The sequence below is a fragment of the Ptychodera flava genome, chromosome 10 (assembly GCF_041260155.1).
Source record: "Ptychodera flava strain L36383 chromosome 10, AS_Pfla_20210202, whole genome shotgun sequence".
NCBI classification, from domain to species: Eukaryota; Metazoa; Hemichordata; class Enteropneusta; family Ptychoderidae; genus Ptychodera; species Ptychodera flava.
The window spans coordinates 27,377,049-27,400,236 of NC_091937.1; the positions used below are offsets into that span (position 1 = coordinate 27,377,049).

The window sequence follows — 23,188 nt, forward strand, 5'->3', positions numbered from 1 at the left end:
TTAATGATCATTTCGTCATGCCGACCAATTCCCTTACTGTTCTAAGGGGATGAAACACAGGTATACAATGTGAGTACATTGCAGTCCCGTTACTGTAGCGCTCTTAACCCATTGATCATTCATTAATCGCTCTTCAACATAATAATCGACATGATTGACCATGATTTAATGGTAATGACTTATAATTACAAAAATACTTGCTAAAATGTTGGCAATTTATCGTACTCTGAGCTAATTTAAATAAGAATTATTCGACTTAGGTTGCATTCACAAACACCTCTGGAGGGGAAAGATTGACGGGGCCGTAGAAGGACGTGAAAATATCGAGGGTATGTTTAGGGGCACTTTGAAAGAGTTAGGGACTTAAAGGGGAAGGACTGGTCTCTAATTGATATGAAATATGTGTTAAGATGTCAATTAAGCCATGATATTTGGCTAATTTTAGGTGGTTTTGTTTTGTGTATCCAGTTGAATTTCTTGTTCTACTCCCTGAATCGTGATGAAAAGTCAAGCACAGCCATGTGTGTACAATCAACACTGTTATTGTTCAATAAACTGAATTAAAGGCCGGACCAGAATTCATGTGTCACCAATAGCAATGATAACGGTCTTTACACACATACAGATGTACCAATTTGTCATGGAAAATCTTTGATAATTTACATATAGACTAGATTGAGAAGCAAAACAATACAGCGAAAACGGGGTCAGCGAGGACTTTCTTTTGTGTCGCGCAACAAAATAAACGTGGCCACTGACGTTTTTTTTCAGACAAAACACCTAAACTAAACGTCATCAAAGGCACACCGCCTATTCAATAAATCTCACAAATCAAACAAAGATTCAATTTTCATTCTTATTGTAACGAAAAGTTTATCATAATGAGATTAGGATAAACCAAAAATACTGTAAATGCTGTACAGAAATGGCTTGAACTTGGGAACAAAAATATTCAGAGTTTTGACATCACGTTTTCCTGCGTATACATCTACACAAACTTCCTTGGTCATCGAGGTGGTAGCTTCAGCGAAACTGTAGAAAAGCAGCATCAACCGAACAAACACCGCAGCAAGAAGCTCAATATAGATTTCATGCATGCATGCATGCATGCATGCGTCCGTCCATGCATGCATGCATGCATGCATGCATGCATGCATACATGCATGCATGCATGCATGCATGCATGCATGCATGCATACATACATACATACATACATACATACATACATACATACATACATACATACATACATACATACATACATACATACATACATCACATACATACATACTACATACATACATACATACATACATACATACATACATACATACATACATACATACGTACGTACGTACGTACGTACATACATACATACAGACAGACAGACAGACAGACAGACAGACAGACAGACAGACAGACGACATGCATGCATGCATGCATGCCTGCATGCATGCATGCATACATACATACATGCATGTATAGGTACACTACATCGAATCAACATTATCGGTGGAATCTAATTTTTTGATAGAAGGGGTTTGAACGCATTGTGAGTTTGTTAGGGGAATTTGAAAAAAATCTTATTAGTTTTTTTTCGGAATCTCCCGCCCCAACGATGTTTGTGAATGCAGCCTCAAATAGCAAAAATGTGCCTAAAGAATTTGATTAAGTGAGAGAAGGTGATTTTTGTGACATATGCATAGTTCATATTTAACTTCAACTTTGTATATCAGCCTGTTCCTAATAAACGCCAAACAAACTTTGGAAGCCACAAGACAGGAAGATTAAACATGTACTAAAAACGAGAAATCTGCCTCAAAGCATTTCCATAGGCATGACAAACAAACATGAATTGAAATTGCTCTCGTGTTTCAGTATATATAGCAGTTGTCTTTGAATTTAAACTTTTGCCACATGTTTGCAACTTTATTGCAAGTGTTATGATTGATATCGTATATCATTAACAATATTCATTACAGATTAATTCCTAAAGTCATTAAGTAAATATGTAATAAGCTGGATAAAAGCACTTAATTTCTTTGAACACGATCGGAACTAATTTGGGATAATTGGATGGTGCCATAATGTCTGTTTAATCTGCAAAATATCGCAATCACACTAGTCAATAATCCAATAACACTAGGTCAGAAGTCGTAGACAATAGATCACGTTTTTGGTGGTGCAATTCAGAGGTTCCAGACATTTGGTAGAATAGGTGTTCCCTGTCTGCTATGGGACATTTATTTTTAGTTCGGATAGAATGTTTTCTAATAGGTCTTTCTTTAAATTCTATTTTCTGATCTCATTATCATCATTTAAATACATGTCCACTACTCCAGAAAAAACAAGGCCAGGAACAAGGAGAAAACTATCAAGTCGACATCGCAAAGCGGGGAGGAAAAAGACAAGCAACAACCTGAAAGCAAGCGTAAGTACCTTTTTGTCGGTTATGATTTCATATAAACCTTGTTTATGTTTATCGTATTAGCACAAGTCTTTAGCAAACACGCTAGGTACGTTTCGTGTTGTCTTTCAAAGGAAAATGGAGAATTAACCATGTCTCTCCTTGCAAGTGGTTCAAAATACATAGCAACTTTGTAGTGTTTGCAGAGAGTTTTGAGAGATTGATAACAAGAGTATATTTGAACTTTATTGAAAGATTACCGTTTGAAATCTTTGCATTGACTAGTCGTTGTAATAATATCCTTCTGTCTGGGGTTTCCTTTATCTGCCTTTGTTGGGTTTTTTTTGTTTTTTTTGGTTTCTTTTTTTATGCACAAATGAAGGTGTTAGCATAAGGTGCTTTCAAGGAATTTAATCGTCGCGCCTTATAATTTGAATGGTGACTCGGAGAAAAATTGCAGACACGGATTTGAAGGGTGTTGCCAAGGCTTGATAATGCACATATTTCAAACGGAAACTTGTGTGTTCGCTTAAGGGAGGAACAACCAATTTTTGAAAGTTTAGCAAAACGCTTGTCACGTGTCCATTGTGCAAATAATGACTGTGTACTGTGCACGTTCAGATTTCCATATATATATTATATATATATATATATATATATATATATATATATATATATATATATATATATATATATATATATTTATATATAATCCCATGGTATTTTTCTCTGTTTGACGTCATCGTATACGAGTTTTTCGCGGAGCCGTACAACTTCGAGCCGAAGGCGAGAAGTTGTGCGGCTCCGCGAAAAACACGAGTATACGATGACGTCAAACAGAGAAAAATTCCATGGGATTATATATTTATCACATGAACAGTCTTCTTATTTTTCTTTGATGTGGATGGATCAAAATTAATGTAACAAAGTGCATGATTTTTATCGCGATTTTGTGTTTTATTTACGCGGATTAGTTTTATTTAATGAGTAAAGCGGCCCGTCACCCAGGAGATGTGCAAATGTTTACAGGTATACTTTCATTCATAAATCCGATTAAGCCTAAATTTTGTTACACCGAATGGTATCTCAACCAATCAGACATACGGATTCGGTCACGTGCGCCTGTCAATCATTGTCTCGCGCTGGACCGATGCCAAGGCAAGTCTGCCATCGGCGAACATAGCTTTCACCGCGCTAGCGACGGATAACAATAGTATTTTGAGTTTTTTAGAATATTTACAATTATATTTTTGAAGTTCATGCAATGACACGATCGAAACAGTAGTTATCATTCTCAGAGATGCCGTGGCTTTTAAAATATCACAAGTTTACGACCTTTGCGAGCCCGCAAGATTCAGATCAATGACACACAGAGTGTAAGCTTATACGCTTGTAGTGGGCACTGCCGTCACCGGTATCCGCCGGTGGCCATCTCGGTCGTCAATGTTTTCGTATTACGGACTTTGGTGTTTGCTGTGACACATATATCGCCCGTAGGTACATCCCAATTTTGTGACTTGACGGGAACTGTGTTCTGTTGTGAGTGCTGTCCGAGTCAACTTTCGAAATGCATCGGATTCTACAGCGCTGCACTGCAGGTCGACAGCTTATGTCTTCACTACAGCCATACGCTGCAGGTTTGATTCCGATCGAGAAACAACGGAATAATTTGTGTGATGAAGGAAATTTATCGTTGTTCGTCGAATGACTTTATGCTTGTGCCTTCTATGTCGCTTTCCCGAAGATTATACGGTACTCATTTATTAAGTTGAACTTTCGTTGAGGTGTATCTTTCGGGTTTATCGCCAACGTGGATTGCCAGGTACGTCCTGCTTGGCGATCGATCGCCAGGTACGACGACGTCCACATTGAGCCTTACGACTGAAGCCGTGAAACGATCGACGGTATCCTCATTCGATTCTTGGAATAGCTAAAGCTTTAGCGACTCGAAATTTCGTGGGCATGCCTTCTATGTTTCCATATCTGGATTTATCGGGTCACCTTTTTGTCAAAATGCTATGAGAGCACGGCATCAATCACGACAAATCGGTCTGTGTCGCGACGTGCACGTACGAACGGTACCATTGCAGGAAAAAAGTTCCGGTTGATGACGTACAACAGGGGTAATATGGATTTCTTATCTGTGCTGGTGTACGTCACACAGGTGGAGATACGGGCCAGTTCATGTGATAAATATATATATATATATATATATATATATATATATATATATATATATATATATATATATGTATCAGCGCTTTCAGACAAAATATATTCATTGGGGTTTGGACTTCTTCAAGTGAGAAAGAAATCTGAAAGTGTCTATTTTGTATGTAGGAACCTTAATTTGTTTTAAATTATGATTGATTGCGGTGTGTATTCTATGTCTGTACCATCAGATGCTACGTTAACAAAGGCTGATGATGTCTTCGATAAAGAGGAAATCTTAGAAGCAGATGCTAAGCCGTATACCAATGATGCTGTTGTCTTGAAGGAAAACCACCCTCTTATGATAATGGTAGTCTGCATTGTTACAATTATTTCGTCTTATGGAGTCCTGATAATATCAGTAGTGTTTCTCATAGACTGCTTTATTGTGCCATTTGTCATATAACATGACAGATTTCCCTGCGTTATATTTACGATAAGTTATAACTGACTCACCTAAACACCTACAAATTGTATGGCAGGGTTTGTGTCATTTCACGTTGATTAGAATCTTTAAAATGTAAAAAACAGGGATGATTTTGGAACAGCTCTTTTCTCAAATGTTTGATACTATGACTCGAATATGCATAGTGAACGACATAATGATTTATTACGATAATAATAGTCGCAATCGTAGCCGTCGCTGTTATTTACAATCCCGACTGTACACATATTGATTTTACAGTGCTCCTTTCAAATATTTCCATTCCACTTTTACTTCTGTGAACAGGTCAGATCCAAGAGGGTGGAACTCCTCGGTCATCCGTTATGTAACTCCTTGCTCCAGCGAAAGTGGAAAAAGTGCGGTCGCTGGGTATACTACACCTCTCTTGCCATATATTGTGTGTTTTTAGGAGCTTTGACTGGCTACATAATATTAATGCCACCTCCTTACTACTATTACGAGCACCCTAATGGCACCAAGGTTTGGTATCTCGATGGCGAGGATAAGTTTAAAATCTCAGACCCTAACAACTTGACATTGAGCCCCATTGTCGAAATATTCAAGTGGATTGTGATTGTCTTGGCTGTTGTCGATATGGGAAAAGAGGTGAGAAGTTTGGCCACATTGAAATGTGTGTCAGTGTCCTAAGTTTTCACTTTCAATTTTCGAGAAGAGAAGGTTATGCATATTGTACTTATTCACCCTTGAACTTAAAGGTCGTGAAACATCAAAAAGCTTGCATCTTCGAATTCGTCGGCGGTTGTTTCTCTGTACTTATATATAATCCCATGGTATTTTTCTCTGTTTGACGTCATCGTATACGAGTGTTTTTGGCGGAGTAGTACAACTTCTTGCCTTCGGCTCGAAGTTGTAAATCTCCGCGAAAAACACGAGTATACGATGACGTCAGACAGAAAAATTCTATGGGTTATATATTTATCACATGAACAGTCTTTTTATTTTTCTTTTGATGTGCATGGATCAAAATTATTGTAAAAATTGCATGTTTTTTGTCGCGATTTGTGTTTCATTTACGCGGATTACTTTAATTTCATCAAGTGAAGCGGCCCCGTCACCCAGGAGATGTGTAAATGTATAGAGGTACACTTTCATTCATAAATCCGATCAAATTGAAAATTTGATACATCGAATGGTATCTCCACCAATCAGACATAGGGATTCGGTCAGGTGAACGTGGACCGATGCCAAGGCAAGTCGGCCATCGGCGGACATAACTTTCACCGCGCTACCAACGGGTAGCCATAGAGTTATTTAGATTATTTACAAATATATTTATGAAGTAAATGCAACAACACGATCGAAACAGTAGTTCTCATTCTTAGAGATGTCGTGGCTTTTTAAAGATATCACACGTACATGACCTGGGCGACCCTGAAAAATTCCGATCGATGACGCCCAGAGAGTGTACGCGTGGGTACAGCGCTGCCGGTCTTCGCTTGTGCGGTGTCAACTTGTAGATTCCAATCTCGGTCGTCAATGTTTTCGTCTTATGGAGTTTGATGTTTGCCTGACACATATGTCGCCCGTAGATACATCCTGATTTTGTTACTTGATGGAAGCCCTGTTCTGTTGTGAGCGTTCCGAGTCAACTTTCGAAATAAATCCGATTCCAAAGTGTTGCACTGCAGAGTTTGGGCTAAACCTCGACAGCTTATGTCTGCAGGTTTGATTCCGATCGAGAATTAACGGAATAATTGTGTGATGAAGGAAATTTATCGTTGTTCGTCGAACGACTTTATGCGTGTACCTTCTGTGTCGCTTCCCCGAAGATAATACGGTACTCATTTGTTCAGTTGAACTTACGTTGAGGTGTATCTTTCGGGTTTATCGCCAACCGGGATCGCCAGGTACGAGGTCGGTTGGCCATCGTCAGGTACGACGCGAGGCGACGTCCACATTGAGCCTTACGACTCTGCTCGAGCTGTGACGTTACTGAGCTATTAAAACGATCGACGGTATCCTCATTCGATTCTTGGAAATAGCTAAAGCTTTAGCGACTCGAATTTCGTTGGAAATGCCTTCCATGTTTCCATGTTTGGATTTATCGGGTCACCTTTTTGTAAAAATGCCATGACAGCAGGGCATCGATCACGACAAATCTCCTGTGTCATGTATGAACGGTACTATTGCAGGAAAAAGTTCCGGTTGATGACGTACAGCAGGGGTAATATGGATTTCTTATCTCTGCTGATGTACGTCACACAGGTGGAAATACGGGCCAGTTCACGTGATAATACATCAGAATACAAGTATGATGCCATGATGTCATGTATGATGTATGATGTCAAAACATGTAATAGGGTTCAATTTGCCCGTGTTGTCCGATTTATTTGAACAGCAAGAAAGCATAAGACTTTTAAAGTAGTAAATGTTTGCTGAATAAACAATGCTTTAGACTAATACAATGTATAACATATATATTGATTTCAAAATCCAGTATATGTAATATATATAAAAGAGGCACTCCCACTTGGTAACATTTTGAAAACACATTTTTTTAATGCCAATGGTCGATGTTTGACGTGGAGACTGCGCGCAGATCGCGAGATATCAATAAAGACATGTCATTTCCCGAGCCTAATTTTCACATTCCGAAGTTTTACGATCGTTTCTCATTATGACCCGAAATCCCCCGAACGTTTGTTGTTAGTTGTGCTAATTGACGATATTCTAGGGAGTCTATAATAAGTTCGGACGATGCAATTAATTTACCTCCCACTGCAAAGACTTTATATACAGCATTATGCCTTAACCTCAGGATTTTTTTTTAAACTTCTCCTTAGTTTTTGTCGTTTTCATTATTCTCAATCAGTTGTATTATATTTTTAACCAATACCACATAAACATCAGTTTTCACGTGTTAAATATTAGCCGCCTCCGATGACTACATTTTGTCGTCTGCCACACAGAACGTGTGGTTTGCCGCGCGCGTGGTATGCGTCTATGCATTACCTGAGATAGTCACCTATGCGAATTCTGGTGGAATCAGCAAAAATTGTTTTTCGTTTTTCGCCAAGTCAGTAAGACTCAGCTTTCTCCCACGGGGCATGACCGATCACCGACGCGAGTGGTACTGTGGCGTACAGCAGCGTCAGCGTAGACTCGTACTCCATAGCTTAGTTGACAATGGCCCCAGTGCCGAACGTTCGATGTTCGGAAGCTGAATTTAGGTGGGCCACAGGAATTCAAACTTTTACTTTTTTGAGGACATGTTTTTATCGATATCTCGCGATCCGCGCGCAGTCGCCACGTCAAATATCGACCGTTGGCATTAAAAAAATGTGTTTTAAAAATGTACCAAGTGGGATTGCCTTTTTAATATATAACATATAAGTATTAGAAAATGAAAATATATATGCCATCTCTTATGCGTCATGTTTTTCCCAACATGCATTCAATATTATACTGAAAATATTAATAAACGCAATAGTAGATAAAAAACAATTATTTGAGTTTTTCTTAACAACATTGTGTAGGTATTCGAGATGATTACCAAGCGATCTGATTACATATCCCTTGAAACCTCATTGAGTGGACAATCTATATCTTGGCGTTGTTAGTTGTTGTAGATTTTTCATCTGAGCAGAGACGTGAGAACTGGAGAGGGTAAGGCATGAACATATATATGTTATCTCCGCCTTTTTACAACATTCTTTGTATACTACCCAATTAGCTATCTACATCCGGCATAATTGTATTGAGACGAAGTTACAATAAACAATGCCTTGTTGTATGAACGAAACAAGGAAGCAGGGTATCGGATGTCTTGAGACTGAAACAACATTTAGAAGATTTTAGTCGATTTGTACAGAATTTGACCAATGTTGTCTGATTTATTTCACAGCCATGGCAATGGAAATGTGCTGCAATCTGTATATTTTTAGCATGGATGAATCTTATTATTTTTATTCGTAAACTCCCTCTTGTTGGCATCTATGTGGTGATGTTTATTGGTAAGTGCCTATATAAGTACAGCATATAAAATAATTGAGTACAATGCTATCAAGTTTAGATGATAGGGTATGTCCCAATCACTTTGTGTTGCAAGATTTCAAAGTGTGTTTGTTTACTTAACTATGTGAAAAGTTTTTATTTATTGCATGGTGTTATTGAAGTGTGTGTGTGTATAAGAAAGTATATGTACATGCCATGTAAATGTGATAATAATATTCAGGTGCATGCCTCCGAGTGCTCTTTTGTCGTCAATGAATTGTCTTGCATTTAAGATTATGGTTGTGTCGTATAAAGCGTTCTTCGGAAAAAGTCGTGTAGAATGAGTGAATTGTCTCCAGCATATTTAAAGGCACATAATTAAATTTCGTGATTACTTAGATCAAATGATAAATATTTTCTCCGTGTACCACGGTGTAATCTGCAATTGCATTGAAAACGACATTTCTTAAGATGTGCTCCTGATTTGTGGAACAATCTTTCACTGAAACTTCGTCAGTCGCCCACCTTGAAAATCTTTTAAAAGTGACTGGAAATAGCATCTTTTGGGATAGCTATTCGGTCTTAGTTTTTCTTTTTAGCACCTAAAAACATTACATCGAATTAATCTAGCTATATATAAATGTCTTTGACTGTTTGATTGATTGATACAGGTAGTCATCAATCACCTGTGACAAAGTATTATTGGTGACATGTTACAAAATGTCCAGCATGCTTTAAGAAAATGCAATGGCAGATCAATTCGAACTGCAATCTGAAACAACTAATGATCTGTTTGGTTTTCCTTAGATGTACTCTACACCTTCGTGAAGTTCTTCATCGTCCTATTCCTATTTGTCATTGCATTTGGTCTGGCGTTTTATGTTTTATTGATGAACCAGGTAAGACTCGTACTTGATGCGCACGAAATTTGGAAACAGATACAACAAAATTATTTTGGCCGGTATGGTGATTTGATAGATATTATTATCATACATGCTATGCCTGTATTGCCATTCTCCTATTGTGCTGATATGAACACATACTTTAACATGTGAAAGTACGAATTACATTTTCATTGTAACCAGAATTACTTACAGCTATAGGCGTACGCGTGACCTTTGCTGGTATGTTCATATGCATAAAACATCTAGGCGAATGGAATTTATCTTATGTTACTCCGAAATGTCATTCATAATTATGGTCACGTTGTTTGCATTCAGTTCATGAGCATAGCACTTAGGTTTACCAAACACAAGCAAATAAACGAACGCATTGAAAATTTGTTCGTATCGCAACCGACACTTTCATCGAGCGGCCGGTCCGATCCCATACGGTGTTTTCAAGTCGTCTACGGCGCGCTGCTGAAGATTACGGCCCTGGTCGACCGGGCATCATGACAGAACTGCTATACGACAAGTTTCCTATTGATGAGTTTAACTCTTTAGGTAATGAATTGTATCAAGTATAGCCATAAATGAGCTACAAAAATCCGACCACACTGAAAATACTTGCGATAGAGAAGGTGCACATATTGTATTTTCGATTTATACAGTGAGATTCACAGTTCATAATCGTGTTCGGTGCGGGTTTCTGATGCAATTAAAGTTGCCCCGACAAAGTCCAACTTTTGCTTAGGTTGTTCAAGCAAGTTTAGTTCTATTTAGGCAAGCCAGTAACGAAATTATAGCAGATGATATAAAATACTTTGAAATGTTTTATTCGCTATACAGTATACTCACTTCACCCTTTCCCCTAATCCGCTCACAAATTCCTTTCTAAGATGGCAATATCGGTATATTTGACGTCTTAGGACATGTATAGTCTTGGAGATAAACTGACGTACTGGTACGGCTACCATATCCACTTTTTATTCATAGATGCTGTAGGGCTTGAAATCGAGCGCTGGCGTGAGTATTTTGACTCAATTTTTTTCGGGCCTCATAACTTTTGAAACTTTTGTTTCAAAACAAGAAAATACACTCATTTTACACACTTCAGTCTATGTTGTACGACTAGCGACACACTAAACTTAAACATAAACTTCCTCAAATTATGAAAACCTGTGTCGACCACTCAATATTTAGATTGTTCGCTCTAAAAATGTACCATAACCCCCCCCCTCCCTTTAAGTGAAATGGCCCGACAGAACAATGATATCAACAAGTGATACGGTTGCCATAAATTCTTAGCAGCCAAGCACGCAAAGTCGATTTCAGTTGATTTTGTTGCTAATTTCGGAACCGTCCTTAGGAAAATAACCAAAGTATGCATGTATGATACAGGGGTTATTATACGAAGTTTGGGCGATACCGCGTCGTATTCTTGCGATGTGTCCGTATTTTGACTTGTTGCTGCGCAACTCTGATAGAATAATAACCCCTAGATATTTAGAGATTCAGTAACAATGATGAGATACTTTGTACACCCGATGCCAATTTTGCCCTACTTAAACCAGGTGTGAACGGAACGTATGCGCGTGGGTTGTTTTTTACAACAGGTTCACTACATAGTAGTACTCCTCTCAGAACAATCAGATATCTGTCAGATCATTGCAGCTGCTGGTCTCATCAACTTTCACCCCGCACTGTCGGAGTTAAATCACTAATTACAAAAGTTCACTTTATATGCAAATGAGCTGTTTATTAACTTGGCACTGTTAAAAGCTTCACAGAACAATCAGATATCTAATTAGATCAACATCTGCAGCATGTTTCATCGAATTCAATACTGTAATTTCGGAGTAATATCATTAATCACAAAGTTCATTAAATATGCAAATGAAACGTTAATTAGCTTGACACTGCTAAGTGCTTTACGCGACAATTAGGTATTTATCAAATCGATATCTGTAGCAGTTATTCCAAAAATTACAAATTTAATTAAATATGCAAATGGACCATCATTAACGTCGCACTACTAAATGCTTCTCAACATAGCAAGATATCTGTCGGATCAGTATGTGTAGCAGATTTCATGAAATTCGGTACAGTTATTTTGGAGTTATATGACTAATTAATAAACTTAATTGAATAGGCAAATGAGCTATTTCCTAACTGGACATTGCCCTATGATTCTCAGTTTAATTAGCTATCTGTCAGATCAATATTTCTAGACGGTATCATCAAACTTGGTGAAGAAATTTCGGAGTTATATCACTAATTACAAATGTTCCTTAAATATGCAAATGAGTGGATGATTGATATGACACTCACAGTATCATCATAATGTTCTGAGATTGTTATCTTTGAAAAGTTTCATTAAAGTTTGTGCAGTATTTCTTGATATATGTCGACACTGTCATTACTGTCTCCATATGAAACCATTATATAAGAAAAAAAATGATATTTCGTTACTTCATTAATATGCAAGCCACACTAACCAGAATCTAATCAGTTCTTGAAATTAGCATATGGTACCTGTCTACCAAATCTGACTTGAATAAGTTCTAGCCTTTTTGAGTAATCGTGTAAACAGACAGACAGGTACACACACACACACACACACACACACGGATAGACAGACAGATGACATTAGCTCACTTGAGTGAACACGTGAGCTAAAACACATTCGAGAACCAGGCTAATATTTGTGTGTATTTTATGCAATGCAGGACCCCTTCCATACTCCTTATTTCACGTTTGTCAAGACCTTTGTGATGATGACTGGCGAATTAGAATATGACGAAATCTTTTTTGGCGACGACTACCTTCGTGGAGAAACTCCAGATATCACCAGCGACGAGTATTTTACTCAAACAGTGTGGTACAGTGAGGTCACATATTTGCTGTTCATACTCTTCCTCGTCATCATGACAATTATCATTATGAATTTACTGGTGAGTCATTTTCTTCATTTTCTCTTCACCTCTCACCTCTTCTATTGCAGGGGTGGATGTCTACATCGCGTCATCAGTCAAACGGGGCCGTCACTGTGCTTGATTCTTTGTTATTTGTGTTTGTTTTTAAATATAATAAATAAACAGAGAACCGTTGAATAGAGGGCTGCATTAAAAGTCACAAGCAATACTTTCACTACATGTGAAGTAAAACGACATGAAGGAAGCGGAATACATCGGTGACCTGATATTTTTATCTTAGAAGTCTCAGTTAAATATTTAATTAAAGGCCAGTCATTCATGGCACATAAAATAGACTGTGGAGCCAGTCTTGAAGGTAAAATACCATTTTAGTGTTTGTATATGTGTCATTTTCATCATATACAATGACGGTGACCCTTTTGCTTAATTACCAGATTGGTTTAGCGGTAGATGACATTAAAGGAGTACAAGAACAGGCTGTACTGAAAAGATATGCCATGCAGGTAAGATCCCCACTGGTTAAAATATATATTAACAGTCCATGCAGATATAATTAGAGAAAGTGTCGTTCACTATTCTATCAATCTGTATATCTATCTGTACATCTGTCTCAGTCATTAATCGGACATGCCGTACCCGGATGATGTCAGACTTGTCACGAAGGCTATTCAATGTCATACATACTTATGTCAGTGCTTTACATATTACAGTGTTTGGCCTGGTCGTAATTCTTTTTGCCATGTGAAGAACCATTGCTCACACAAGACTGGTTATGATATACACGATTGCATCCGGTTCTTCTGCAATCCAAACCCACATTGCCACTAGGCCATGCTTTGTTATAGGGCTACTTAGTAGGCTACTTATATCAGTAGGCTACTTATATCAGGGGACATTACTAACACATTTAGTCACGTCAATTCAAACTGAGCATCAGAATAATGCACCATGTTGTAGTCATTACTGTTTGTTTCATGCAACGATCAAATAAAGGATAACATTGCATTGTATTTTTTCATGTCTTGAAAGCCACCACTCACTTACACATGCATCGATTTTGAAATGTTGTATAGTATTACATCGAATAAAAGAAAAAAACAATAGTTAGGGTAAGGTTTGTTTAAATAAGTTTGTTGTTTCGTAGTCGAGTGAGATGCCCTTTTTAATAATAATAATAATAATAGTTCTTTATTTCAGACTGAAATGTCCATATAAGGAGAATACAAAGGAATCACCTGAAAAATTCTCTCAGTCCCTGGGATATATGCTTTTGCTCAAAAGTTTACAATTTGAAAAAAAAATACACACCAGAGGAAAAAAATTACAAAAGATACAATTGCTTTCTCCAATGCTTAAAGAATATACTATCTTTCACACTATCAGATCGCACAAAATAATATATTTGATGACTTTTCAAGCATACACTTAAAACTGTACATATTACGACTAATAACGTCACCTAGAGACATGACATGGTTTGTAGCGAACAAAGCTGTTGCACTTCAAAATGGACGAAGACTTAGAAGTCTTCTACAGACGTTGTTGTACATAGTTTTAAAGTTGTTCATCAGTTTAACTTTGAAGTTCCCACAAAGATTGCAACAATAAATATTGCTACAATATGCCATAAATAATGCTTTCTTTACATTCGGACTACGTGCTTCAAATTATCTGGGTAACATGTTTGCTCTTGCTCAATATGCTCGTCTCTGTCTTCCGATATCCTCGTTGTAACACCCATCACAACATATTACATGACCAAGATAGGTGTGCACAGAAACAAAGTTAAATTTGTTACCATTAGGTTTTACTGAGGGTATTCGTGGAATGTTCGTTCTCCTCCCATTGAAAAGCATGCACACAGTCTTATTAGCATTATAAATTATATCATATTCCTTGCCATACACTTCACATATCCTGAGAAGATGGCGTAAGCCCTTCACACTTGGACTGAGTAAAGTCATATCATCAGCGTAACCTAAAGTGTTAGCACTGACACCACACATAGTAAAGCCAACATTGCATTTACAGAGCTCATTGATGAGATCATCAATATAGACATTAAAAAGACGGAGAGAGTACTCCCCCTTGTCTTACACCGTTAAAAGCAGAAAACCACTCTGATATAACATTGCTCCATTTCACAGAAAACAGTTGATTTCTGTACCAATAGTACAATATTCGTACAACATATAAAGGAACCTTCCTGTCGATGAGCTTTTTGCCCAATTTAAAGTGATTAACTCTGTCAAAAGCGTTAGATGCATCAAGGAAGCAAGTAACCACAGATCCTCCATTACTGGTGTAATAACTAACGATTTCTTTAAATGCAAATAAACACATGTCAGTGGAATGTTTTCGTTTAAAACCAAATTGTAAATAGTGTGAATTAATAAATTCCTCACAACGTGACAGTAAAATGTGTTCAAAGACTTTCGAGAAAACAGTTGCTAATGCTATCGGACGGTAATTGCCGGCATCACTGGTAAGTTTAGTTTTGTCCTTGATAATGGGGACTAAGATTACCTTTATAACCTCACTTGGCAAATAACCATGGACAATCATCGCATTAACACAACGTGTCAGAACAGGAATATAGAGGAATCTGAAAATTTCAAATGCGCAGCAGTAATTCTGTCAATACCAGATGTCTTTCTATCTGGTAACTTTTGTATAGCATTAAGTACTTCCTCTGGAGAAACATACATATCAGAAGAAAAATTGACATATTTCATTTTCTTATCAATTTCAGTTTTGCAAGACTGGGAGTGGACAGAATTCAGAATCTCACTGAAATGCTTTTCCCACATGTCAACAATTTCACTCTCGCCTGTTACACCATCTACTGTATCTGAAAGTGGCGATTTTCTACTATTTTGCTTTCTTACTTCATTCCAGAAATCTTTCTGTTTGTGACAATGAAGATTGTTTGCCATCTTATCAGCCCTGTTTTGATTTTCAAGCCTTTTTACAAGCACGCAAAGCATACTTAAAACGAGCTCTAGAGGTTTTCATGACTTCAAAAAGAGGTCCCTCTTTAAGTTTACCCCTATTGACCCACAATAAAAACATGGAGCGGGCATAGTCATGACACTCTTTTACAAAATCATTCCACCCTGGCACAACATAAATTTTCTGACGACTTTTACACTCAATGGCTTCTTTTGCAACACTATTCAACGCATCCACAATTATTATACTATTATAACATGTATCAATTGCCTGCAAATGTGAATGATCACTACAGTTCACATCCGTGCACATTAAACCTTCAGACAACTTGATCTTATCAATCTTGGCTTTAGTACACTGAGTATAGGCAGAAATATTCTGCCGTGACAGCTTTTTCCAATCAACACGAAAACTGCTTTGCTGAGAGGGGCAACGATTAAGTCTTCTATCGGCAGAAATGTTAAAACGAACATCTATTGAAACAGGAATGTGGTCAGAGCCTATAACATTGTAGAGATTCGAAACAGAAAGCACATTGCTATGAGAGACTTAATATACAATGGTCGATCCATGAAGTGCTACCATGAGCATCGCTAATATAAGTAAACGTACCGGAATCTTTGCCTAGCAAATCAACATCAGAAATGACATAGCCAAACTGCTCACAATACTCCATCAACTCACGGCCAAATCCTGTATCAGTAGTTACATCAGCGTTTAAATCAACGACTGTCATCAAAGTCAAGAATTCTTACAAGGCTACCTAGAGATCTACGCCAAAGGATTGCAACACCCCCGTAAGGTCTACCGATACGGAGTTCAGAAGAATCAAATACAGATAACCCATATGACATAAAATCAGGATGAATGTCATGTAAATTGACAACTCCTCTTTGGCAAGCCAATGCTCCTGTAAAAGACAGATATCATGACTTTCACACAATTCACACACTGAATGAAAACGAGATTCACGGATCTACAATTATACGTTACAATACGTAAACTTCTTTTGTGTTCCGCCATGTTTTCTAAGACTTATAATGTTTTCTTACAAGAGTATCCTGAGGCCAATTTAACGGATCTAGCGCAGCACGAATGTCTACATCCGACAGTTCAACCATGAAGTTTGCATAAGTATCATATTTTGTTTTCAGTTTCGTACACTTAACACTTACGCCAAATTTATCTGCAGCGTATCGTTCAACATCTTCAGATGGTGTTGTTGAATGCACCGCGACACGAAAACTGTACATAACCCCGTAAGCCAGCTGCTGTACTTGGTGCAGTGCCTATCATAGGTTGCTTTCTCTTCCGCTCTCCTCGCTGAAAAGAATGAAATCCTCGCTTTCCGCCCTGGAGACTTGTGAATTGTCACACGTACGAAGACGGTTGTCAGGTACTGGTTTAGCCACCACTTGTGAGTAAAGAGCTTTCACAGATGTATTCCCCTCAAAGTCGGCATTTGTATTGACGTTGCTCGTAAGATCGATATCGTCTTTGTCCGTCGTGCGCTGGGATTTAACACCTCGCATCCTGGGGTTTTCATCCTTTAGAGTCATGACATCATCAATTAACACCATGACTGTATCATCAGCTTTCTGAATTTGTGACTGCTGTTGCATCTGGACGGACTTGATAGTATTGATCTCATTGCGTAATTCTCGAATTTCTCTCAGCAAGCCAGTAACATCAATATGCGTAATGTCAACAAGGGGAAGTTTCGATAAATTTTAGCAACAAAATTGGGCATTTCTTCTTCATCTAACTGCTGCAATAGTATGTAATATCTTGCAAATTGTTCTGCTTTTTATGTTGTCCTTGCCGGCGAATATATCTCGTATCGGTTGCACAAAGAAATGCCGTAGATAGATCAAACAGCAATTTCTTCGCAGACTCAACATCATTGTCATCATAAAAATCAGCACACACTTTCAAAAGTGGCTCCATGGGCATGATGTCCATTTTGCAAACTAAGAAGCAAAGGAGCTCGTTTATCACAATGTCATGAGTTTGATTGATACCTGCATCAACATTTGGCTGGCCATCATAACTTCCAGGCAAATCTCTCATATCTGAGTAATCAGCAACACCACTGCAGCCACTTTGACGTTCCCGGTCACCAATCTGGTTATCATTTTGAGCGATTCTTCCACCAGAACCAAAACGTTTTTTCTTACATTTTGGACACAACAGTAGATCCCCTTGGCTTAGTTCAACACTACTGGAGGTTACCTTACAGTCTTCGCACTGTCGTGGCATATCTATGCAAATTGGGGTCCAACAAAGAAGAACGACTGCTGACAAACTCAGGAAAAAGTAAATCTTCTGAAATCCTCACCAACTCCAGAAATCCCTACCACAGGTACCGTACTACATGCAGCATGAATTCACAAACATCTCATCGGTAGATTACTCTTTCGTAGGTCCCGTGTGTCATAAAATTCAGCAATTTTGCGGGAACACACAGGCGCGATGTCTACACCTCGCCGATATGCAAATATCCTTTTGATGAGTTGCGCAGCCATGAGACAAAGTGCAGAAATATCGCAAGATATATCACAATGCATATACTTGATATCTACCCGACTTTGTGTAATAAGTCCTCTATCGTATATACGTATTTAAGAGAAGATTATTTTGTTCAACAAAGCAGTCGACCTTTCTTGCTTTTCGATGTATTCATATAATTTTGTTTGCAATGGGGTCGTTGGTGAACGTGCAATTGTGATAATTCTTAATTTGACGATGCCACTCATCGTTCTTCATAAATGTACTGTGTGCACCATTTTAATTTTGAGGATATTTGATATAAAGTAAAACAGCATGAGTGAAATTATTATGGAGAGGAAAAAATTGGTGCGTTCCATTTTTTCCGAGATATAATTTGACATTTAATGAAAGTTGAGTGGTCCATCAGCCAGTGAGTCAAATTGAAATTAGCTGTGGCCTGCCTACCTGACTCACTTGGGTCACTATGGAAACAAGCATTTCCATTTTAGCTACTTCAAACCCCTCAGCAATTCAAGGCTAGACCATATTTAAATTGTAGTAAGCGGGTCACCTGCCCCTTATTGTACTATCCTGAATAAAACTACGCAAAGTTTGTGTTAATTTGAACTACACGGAATAGCAAAGACATATCCAACCTGACGTTTTTTTTTCAAGGGTAGTAATGTTTTATGCCTTATTGAAATTGTTGCAGCAATTCTGCCCATATGCCGTTAATTACAAAAGTTTATTTGTTTTACAAATAAGCAATGAATTACCAAGACTTTGCTAAATGCTTAAATGTATCACACTGCAATCTTAAATCTTGCCATGAGTGTTATCATTCTAATGTAAACAGCACTAAGGTTAGTTACAGATAGTGAAATGCCTTCCACTGTGGGTGGCGATTACAACATCTGGAATTATCCTGGATCCAAATTTCTCATCAGTTTTTGTATTTCTTACAAAGAAAAGTTGCAAAAATTGGTCCGCAATGAAAAAATTCACCTCAGCTTTGTTTTCTGGATCAAATTTTCCTACAAATTGATACCAAATATGACAAAATTATGTTCACAGCCTTCGAAACTGTCTCACAACATATCCTAGGTTGGTGTAGGTCATTCAGGTCACAAACTGAGAAAGTACCTAAAATATACAAATTTGGGGGTTTCCCACCCGGCGGTGGCAGTCCCCGGGTTGTTGGGTACCCATGCTTGTTACCCAAGTTTGAAAAGTACCCCCTTTCCTAGAATATTTCCGAGAAAAACACCCCCTATTTGTGGCAAATCTGGGAGAAATTAGCTGTAAAAAACATACCCTTATTTTCGAAATCTAGGAGGTTAGTATGTCGACTTCCAGAGTTGACCCTGGAGGCGACTTTGTATACATGTACATACATCATAAATGTACATGTACATACATCACAATGTTTGTCCTCACCTGATTTTAGTCACATCCATACACAATCATCTTCCTTATCCGTTTGGATCTGCAGTCCTCTGCTGCCTCCTGTGTGACGACCCCTAATCTCGGAGGTTACTCTGAAAAAGTACCCCTTTTTCTCGTTTTCACAGACCTAGAATCTCCGAGATGACTGAAGAATAACACTCCCCTTTCCGTGAATGTGGTAACGCGCATGGGTACCCACCAACCCGGGGACTGCCACCACCGGGGTTTCCCAACACTTTGAGCAGAAAATTTATCTCATAAGATCCCTAGGGACTTTATACCAAATTAGAAAGCTATCAAACAAGTAATTTTGAGAACAAGTTTTCTTGACCAAAAAAGACAATATTGACTTAAAAATACAAATTTATATATTTCAGAACAATTTCCACATATTTAACTATTGTCATCTCTGTACATCTGTGTACCAAATATAAAAGCTGTCTGTCCAGGGGTTTTAAAATTAAAAGAAAATACTATGTAATTTTTTTTTTGACCAAAAATGTCAAAATTGCTTCAAAATAGCAATTTTCTAAATATTGTCATAATTTCAACAAATTAGAAGAATAACACCCTTGCAAAGATCCAAACCAAATTTGAGAGCGATTGGGCTAGCGGTTTGAGAGAAGAAGAATTTTTACTGAAAATGAGAAAAATCACCAAAAAATTCAGCAAAAATACAAAATTAAGGATATCTTCACAATATTCATAAAACTGTATAAGGTTCACCTAAGGTACTTGCACACAAATTTTCAAACCAATCAAATCAGCAGTTCTCGAGCTATCAATTCTTGACCATTTTCACATTTTGTAAGCTCATTTGCATAATTTTGGCAATGCAGACTTCATTTGAAAAAAATCCAATCTATAGCCAAGGATGCATCCACACACCAAATACCAAGTTGAAACGTGCAGTGGTTTGCGTGTTTTTGATGTTGACGGACATACTGTACATACATACATACATACATACATACATACATACATACATACATACATACATACACACATACATACAGACGCCATCGACTTCAGCTTATACGATAAACTCACATTGGTATAACCAATGTGAGCTAAAATCGTTTCAAATCTAAAATTCACGTACAATATATGAATAAAACCACCACTGTACTGTGTCAATCGTTCTCGTTGGTATGAAACCGCTGTGCACCCAGAAAAATGATATGGCTCGAAACTGGGGAGGACTGGGGACTAGGATGTAGCATGAAGATCGTGCGTTCGGACATATTAGAGAGGTTCGGCTACACGTTTTACGTGAACGTGAATGCGTAACGTCACGAATTTCTGCGATGATGTCATCGACTTGTGCGTACGTTCTTCACGTACACGGAGCCGGCGTCGCGTATTTACGTGGAGACAGCTGTTTTCACGTAATTTGTAAATGTGTAAATTTATTCTCATCTTTAGGTATCAAAACATGGTGAAAACTGTGAATCATTCATGCAGTTGTTAGCTGGATATATGATAGTGACATCCTCAAAGATATTCATGTATTTTCGTTATTTTATGTGCAATTTCTTCGTCGATTCGCGGCATACGGGCAAACCATTGAGCTATCCCTGTGATGCGGAAACAGACTACGCGGACCCAAGCCGGGCCGAATCATTTCTTGCGCGTGCCACAAGAACGGCTGGCGTAACGCGTACCCAAACGGACTTTTGCACGTGAACGTGTACGCCAACGCCAACGTGGATTCTACGCGTTCACGTGTAGCCGAACCTCTCTATTCTCAAAGCCTGGAACGCTGTTTGAGGGAAAGTGTATCATCACCCTTCGCCGTATTATGAATGAAACAAAAATCATAAACATTCACTGTAAACAAAGCGCAACAAGACACTTTTTAACATTTGACTTTAACGCTCATTCGATCTAGCTTTTACTTGTGTCACACATGTGTGTGAAAACATTTCATTGTGGCCGCGGCTGCGATCCAGTCGAGCTGTGGACGAAGTGGCACAAGCAATTATTACATATGTACCACAGATTACTTGCATCGAAGCGCGCGCGTACTACCGGTATTTGCACTGCAGTGCAATACCAAAAACATTATGCCATACCTTTATGTTAATGAGTATTTACCAACTTTGACCCGGAACTATTTTTGTTGTAAACACAAAAAATGCCGTCTACAAGATTTCATTTCACTTTGGTTCGATGCTAGTTATAGTAAAATGCATGGCATTACCGATTAAAAACTACAACAAAGAAAATTGTCTGTACTTATTATAGTGTGAGGATGATTTTTATTATCCGGAAGAGCAGTTTGTTTGTCAGCGAAGCAAAAACATGGACAACTGGCGACGTCCGTTTCTAGTTCCATGGATACACGGTGGCCGCCGTACCACGGCGGCCATCATACATCGAAACACATAACTGCGGACGCAGCGGAGCCAATTTAACAAACAGTTAACATTTTCAGAGACGTTTTTGCCAGTAGTTTTCTCACCGGACATTCCCTGTTTACAATAGAAAGTCACTTTTGCATGCAGTTTACTCTGTGCTTGTGTGTCCTACACGCTAATGATAACAGTGATCTCTGTGCAAGGTAGCCTAAACACTGAAATTTGATCGTTCGACAAGTTACGTTTGCCGTATCTTAAATTTCCCGTAAAAATCTTCGAACTGTTATTTGTATCGATCATTTAGAAGAATTTCAATCTCAAAATGTGAAAAAATCAAAAGCGTTCCATATTCAAAGTTCTCTTCGTTTGGCTATCTGTGGCTACGTATGTATGTGTGAGCGATCGCAAGCAGAGTTAAGAGCCCTCCAAGTTCCTCTTACGTCATCCTTGATAAACAAGTAAACAATAGTTTAGCCAATCAAAATAGAGGGTGTGGCGGCGCTGACCAATGAAAATTGAAAGCTGATTCGATGCCTCATTACAGTGATGTCAATGTTATATAACTCCGCAGGGTCGCCCTGAAGCTTTGACAGACAAGTAGTACGCACGACTAATCGTCGATTTTCTCGATAAATGATGCAAATAAAAGATAGAACATATGTAATAATAACAGAACCCCATGGCCGGTGAGTGCAAGCGCGCCGTACTAGCGGTATTTGCACGAGTGCTGCGGTGTATTCGGCGGCAGTCCTTTCACGAGCGAAGCGAGTGAAAGGACAGCCGAATACATCGCAGCACGAGTCATATACCGCGTATACCGTACCGTAAACATTCTTTCTTTAGTTCAGCATACCGCAGAATTCGAAGTTCAACAGCAATACAACACTTTGCCGATGCTAAGAATTTAACCAGTCGCCTCACAGGATGATTTGTTGATTTTGATACAGTATATCCTTAAGGCCAAACAAAAATAATTATGCTGTTCCGATAACCCGACCTACCCTATTTTTTACCCGTTGACACTATAATTTTAAAGCTATGTAGACGCGGAAGTAAAAAAAAAAGAAAAAAAAGCCACAAAATCACACACGCAAGAAATAAAGAG

At 38.3% G+C, this 23,188-nt stretch overlaps 1 protein-coding gene across 1 annotated transcript; it reads left to right on the plus strand.

Moving 5' to 3' along the window:
• Positions 1 to 49: 49 nt before the first annotated feature.
• LOC139141592 (transient receptor potential cation channel subfamily A member 1 homolog) lies at positions 50 to 16,508 on the plus strand. The gene is made up of 9 exons (XM_070711186.1): positions 50 to 69; positions 2,344 to 2,432; positions 4,811 to 4,929; positions 5,350 to 5,670; positions 8,930 to 9,038; positions 9,826 to 9,917; positions 12,629 to 12,853; positions 13,270 to 13,338; positions 16,416 to 16,508. The coding sequence occupies exons 1-9, from the start codon at positions 50 to 52 to the stop codon at positions 16,506 to 16,508; spliced, it is 1,137 nt and encodes a 378-aa protein (XP_070567287.1).
• The last annotated feature ends 6,680 nt before the right edge of the window (positions 16,509 to 23,188 follow it).